This window comes from Neospora caninum, chromosome II (genome assembly GCF_000208865.1).
Source record: "Neospora caninum Liverpool complete genome, chromosome II".
Taxonomy (NCBI): Eukaryota; Apicomplexa; class Conoidasida; order Eucoccidiorida; family Sarcocystidae; genus Neospora; species Neospora caninum.
Genome location: NC_018387.1, coordinates 2,151,551 through 2,156,309, shown reverse-complemented (window position 1 = coordinate 2,156,309; position 4,759 = coordinate 2,151,551). Strand labels below are relative to the sequence as shown.

The following is a 4,759-nucleotide window of genomic DNA, read 5'->3' as shown; positions in this document are numbered from 1 at the left end:
GCAGCACCCGAGAGACGAGCAAAACGGGGAAATTCTGTCGATGCTAGATTTCCTAGTAAGCGAATGCTCGGGGTACTCCTTGTCATGGTCGACGCTGCAGACCTTACACGAAGCTGAGAGGGCGTCCGCCCCCTTGCGGAGTGGTTCCTGACTCACCGCTTGTGACTCGCTAGATCATTGGCTGCATATTAGCCGTGCGACGTCAGACACACATTTCTGACTCTGTGTTGCTCGCACAACCCTGGTGCATTGATAGACAAAGGGGTTACATCCAGAGCCCGTGCAGCTATACTAACGAGGATGATAAACAAAAGAATACTAACACTCAGTTGGTAAAGTATGAGATGGTGTGAAAAAGTTGGGTTATTGACGTTTCCATACGAACTATTGTGTGTCCTTCACTGTCAGGAACTGGTCCATCTTTTTGGCATGGGGCATGGTCCAGTGACAACATCGACGCTGTCCGCACCTCTAAATGTGCCGTTTCTTTTAGGGATCCTGCAGTAGAGGGAGACTTGCTGAAGAGAGAAAACTGATTCATGCTACAATTTACCCTGAGTGTTTACCCTTAGGAGGCGTGTTTTACCTCTGTAGAGCCAAGGGCAAGACAAGAGGTCAGACAAATAGGTGAACTCAGTTCCACAGCAGTACCTAAAGAGATACTGATTGATGAGAAAAGAAAATTAAACGTTTCGATAGATGCCGGAAATAACCACGTGCACAACAAATAGATGCACAAGTACATCAATAGAAATTGCAAACAGAAAAACTCCATTTCGGATTTTCCACCTCTTTCGAGCTGTTTCAGAACGAGAATAATTTCTTTGAACATGCTTTGGACAAACCGTTCGGCGCACCGGCCTGAAACAAAGGACTGAACAGACTGTTCGGGAATCCCCACACAAGCTACGCAGCCGGCAAGTAGCGAGCCGAACTGTTCTTCAGCCATCCAGTATTTGGCATCACCGAAAAACTACAGTAGCTGCGCAACTCAGACGGTGTACCTGTTAACCAAAAAAGTATAACAGACAAGATGAACCACTATCAGTACCGAAGGACCAACCACTGAGCCCATAATGTTACATCATGGACAGAAAACCTCTTGTTTATTTCCGAGTTGCAAAATATCGCTCGCAAAAGCCTGCTTCCCGAGTTCTTGAGGAGCGCCACGGAGTCGTCTTTGTACATCTCCCTCGACTCGTCTCCACCGTTAGTCAACTTCGTTGCTGTTTGCGCCCCTGTTCCTATCTGTGTCCTCGTCCATGGACAACTCGATTTCAGTAGTTTCCTGCTGGCACACGGTACAGCTGTTTAGTTTTAGTGGACTGCCCACCCAAGGCGGTAAAGAATGCAAGGCCATGGACCATGGGCAGTAGCAGGACAGAAGCGGCGTTCGCTGTCAGGTTTCCACTGAACTGATTAGAACCTTCCACTGGGGGCGTGCGTGGCAAGCTGGGAATGCAGTCGTCTCGTGAAGGGCCTCAGAACCCTCTTCTCCTCTTCTTTTCACAACTTCCGGATTCCAAGTCACTGCCTGGTACGTCCGAGGGGCTGTCGCTCGTGTCCGACGCAACAGATCTCAGCTGGCGTCGTCTGGCGATCTTCTTTCCGCATTTGTCTCGAGCCGAAGCAGTGCCCTGGTCGCCCGACTGAGTTGAACACACTGAGAGAAAACCCCTAATTTCCCGAGGTACATTCGACTGTGTCGTTTCCACTTGCAGACGACGCTGGCCGAGGTGGCACTTGGCGAGCAAGGCTCTCGTGTCCACCATCGGCTCAACATCGGGCGTCAACTGCATCGCGCAGCACAACTTCTGGTACAGTCCGTAATTCCACGGAGACAGGATGGCTTGCCGGATCCCTTCGAAAGGTATTCGGGCCCCCAGGTTGTCCCGGTGTTCATCAGACACCGGGGCTACAGAAGAACACGAGGTCCCCCGAGAAAAAGACGGCAAAGCGCATCCTTTCACTTCGTCCTCAACTACCTGAAAAATGACATTGCGCAACGGTCAAAATGGACCTCTGAGCTCTACCGAGCATACCTTTAACGTGGGGCGCTCTACAGACCAGTCTTATTTGTTATCAGGCGAGGACCGTAGGGCCAAGATCGACATGGTGGCTGGCTAACACTGCGTGCCCATACGCTTAACCACACAGCTGATAGAGACGACAGGCGTTTCGAGGAAGCTGCAACCCCGAACGCCTTTGCGTCCTTCCTCTCGCGGCGATACACAGCTTCCGTTTAGGGTTTAGGGTCGGTATCGCCGGGCTACTGGCCGTAACGCCTATGGGCATCGGATCGAAAGCTACACTGCTTACCCTGACAGCGTAGCTCGTGTTTCCCGAACTCGTCCCACCGTACTCCTTGATACACACTTTGTTCTCGTAAATAAGGATTGTCAAAGCGAAAAGGTGGAGGCAAGTGCGATTGAAGCCCTCCAGACCCCTGGGGTCGATGACGAGCTGCCACAGATCCACCCAGCCCCACTCATTAGGGTTGTCCTGCCAAGGGGTTTTAATTCGTGTTTCTTTGGTGTCACGGGCGCCGTTTGGTTGTTCTCTGGCAGATGCGGCAGCGCCCTCGTTCGAAGATCGCGAGTGCTGCCCTGATAACCTCTTGTCGCGATTATACAGAGCACGGAGCGTCCGTGCAATCACATTCTTGATTTCCACTGTCTCAGCCGCAGTTTCTTCGTCTTTCGGCTACAGTACACACCCAAACAGCACACCAACAGGCCTTCTGTACACCAGGAACAGTGACTCTAAACTGGCTGCCATCCGCTTCACGAGACTGAACTGAAGCGCGGGGCATACGCAGGATGCCGTGCCGCGACATCAGTACCCAACAGGGTTCACCAGGATGACAACCCAGTAGTTTCTACCAAAAAAACGCCTAAAGGTGACCCGACACACACTTCTGCGTCCAAAACTGTCTCACAAAAGACAGTGTTGAGTCGGAATAACCCAGCAGGAAGCGAGTACCCAGTCACGAGGGGACCTCACGATCCCGTCGACCGTGTACACGTCGTTCGGAACGAGGCGCCATCTGCTCGTCGCTCGGCACCCACTTGTCGCGTTGTAGCTTCGAGAAGGCCAGCTGCAAGTGCCCAGACATTTCTTACGGATTCTCTTATCGCTGTGCCGCCTGTGAGGTCCGTCGCCTCGCCCAACCGCTGTCGTCGATTTCCGAGTCTTCGCGCTCTTGGTGCCTGGTCTGAGCAACCGCCTGAAAACAAAAACCGCACGGATGCGTCCCTTGAACAGCACCGGCATCGGCACTGTAACACAGACCACTGAAAAACGAAAACATCGTTATTCAAGTGGTCATGTCGCAAGCGAGGCTACTCTAGATTTAGCAGTCCTCTACAGCTACGGCCACTGTTGTGTTAAAATAGCGGTTAACCGGCGGGCGCAGATCGGTTCACGCGCCTGTACACGATGGAGATGCCAGTCAAGATCGAGATGCAAGAGTTCCGAATCCCGCGTGTGGCGAAACCGTGGCCCTGTCAGTTGAGATCCTTTCAGCAAGCGGGGAAGAATGCGAGAGTGCTGTTGCGAAGCACATAGATGCCGCCCTGGGGCACGTACCTTGGAGAGCTGCGTTGAATACACAGTCGCCGTAGCTCAGGGAGTGACATGGGTAGAGACTAAGACGGCACATTTTTGAGAGCTTCGCGAAAGACAGTCCTTGCTCTTTTCTAGCTCCCTCGCAGCGAGGCCTGCACTGAACGCACCGATGAGGTCCAGGAGAGAGAGGACCAAAACAACTTTACTTCGATCCCGTTGTTCGGCAACCGTGTCGACTCGCAAATAGGACGAACCCGAATTTCGTTCTGCCGTGCAGGACGCGCGAAGCCAACTGTGAGTGTTCAACCATTTGAGCGCATATGCGATTGACAGGGCTTGCGCGATCTGCGTCAGTTTCACGTCTTGTCTCCCTTGCCGCAAGGGATTCTACCGCGAACATCCACTCGCACTGCACACTCACGGTCTTCCATTTCTCCAGCAGGACGCATAACTGACGTTCCTCCTTCTCCTTGTTCAAGTGAACCGTATGAGACAACAAGAGACCCGCAATGCTGTTGCCTGTCTTGCAGATGCTCGTCAATGCCTGCACACTCGGGCACAGAGACGATGGCGCAGTTGGGATCTGCCAGTGTTTGATACGATGACGTGGCATAGGGCGCTGAACCTGCTGACCATTCCGTCCTTCTAACATGAATACGACTAAGAATACTGTACTACACTGTTTTTCTTCTCCTGGGGCACCAACGCATGCAAGGAGCAGATCTATCTGTAATGCCCTACCATGTGATGGGACCGTTGAACGTGTAGAAAGTCGCCACGCAAGGAACACGGGTGGCTCTATTATGGGCATCCGCAGGGAATGCGCTAGAAAAAAACTTCCGGATAAAACTGTCCAGATAGATTCTGCTGGAAAGCGAAAAATACCGAGAGCTAAACGCCGATCACATCGTAAAACGCAGCGGCTACACTCACGCGCGAACCCACAAACCAAAGGGCGTCCGTGCTAAACCCAAGGTGCGCCGGATTCCTGTGTCAGAGTCCCTGGTAGCCGTGTTGATCCACGCTAGGGTTTCTTAGCTGTCTCTGGAAATTCAATAGGAACACGGACCTGCATATCTTTGCTAGTGGCCCACTGCAGCAAGTGACCGTCGATGCTCATAAATTGACTGATACGCGCCATCGACGAGGGAGTGTGAACTTCTTCAACCGCTTGGACAAGCTCGTTGGCCAT

At 52.4% G+C, this 4,759-nt stretch overlaps 1 protein-coding gene across 1 annotated transcript; it reads right to left on the bottom strand.

The window, feature by feature from the left end:
* Positions 1 to 1,481: 1,481 nt before the first annotated feature.
* On the bottom strand, positions 1,482 to 4,759 carry NCLIV_006920 (conserved hypothetical protein; the record flags this gene model as incomplete). The annotated part of the gene is made up of 4 exons (XM_003880203.1): positions 1,482 to 1,985; positions 2,320 to 2,703; positions 3,989 to 4,111; positions 4,637 to 4,759. 4 exons carry the CDS (start codon positions 4,757 to 4,759, stop codon positions 1,482 to 1,484), a joined length of 1,134 nt encoding a protein of 377 aa, XP_003880252.1.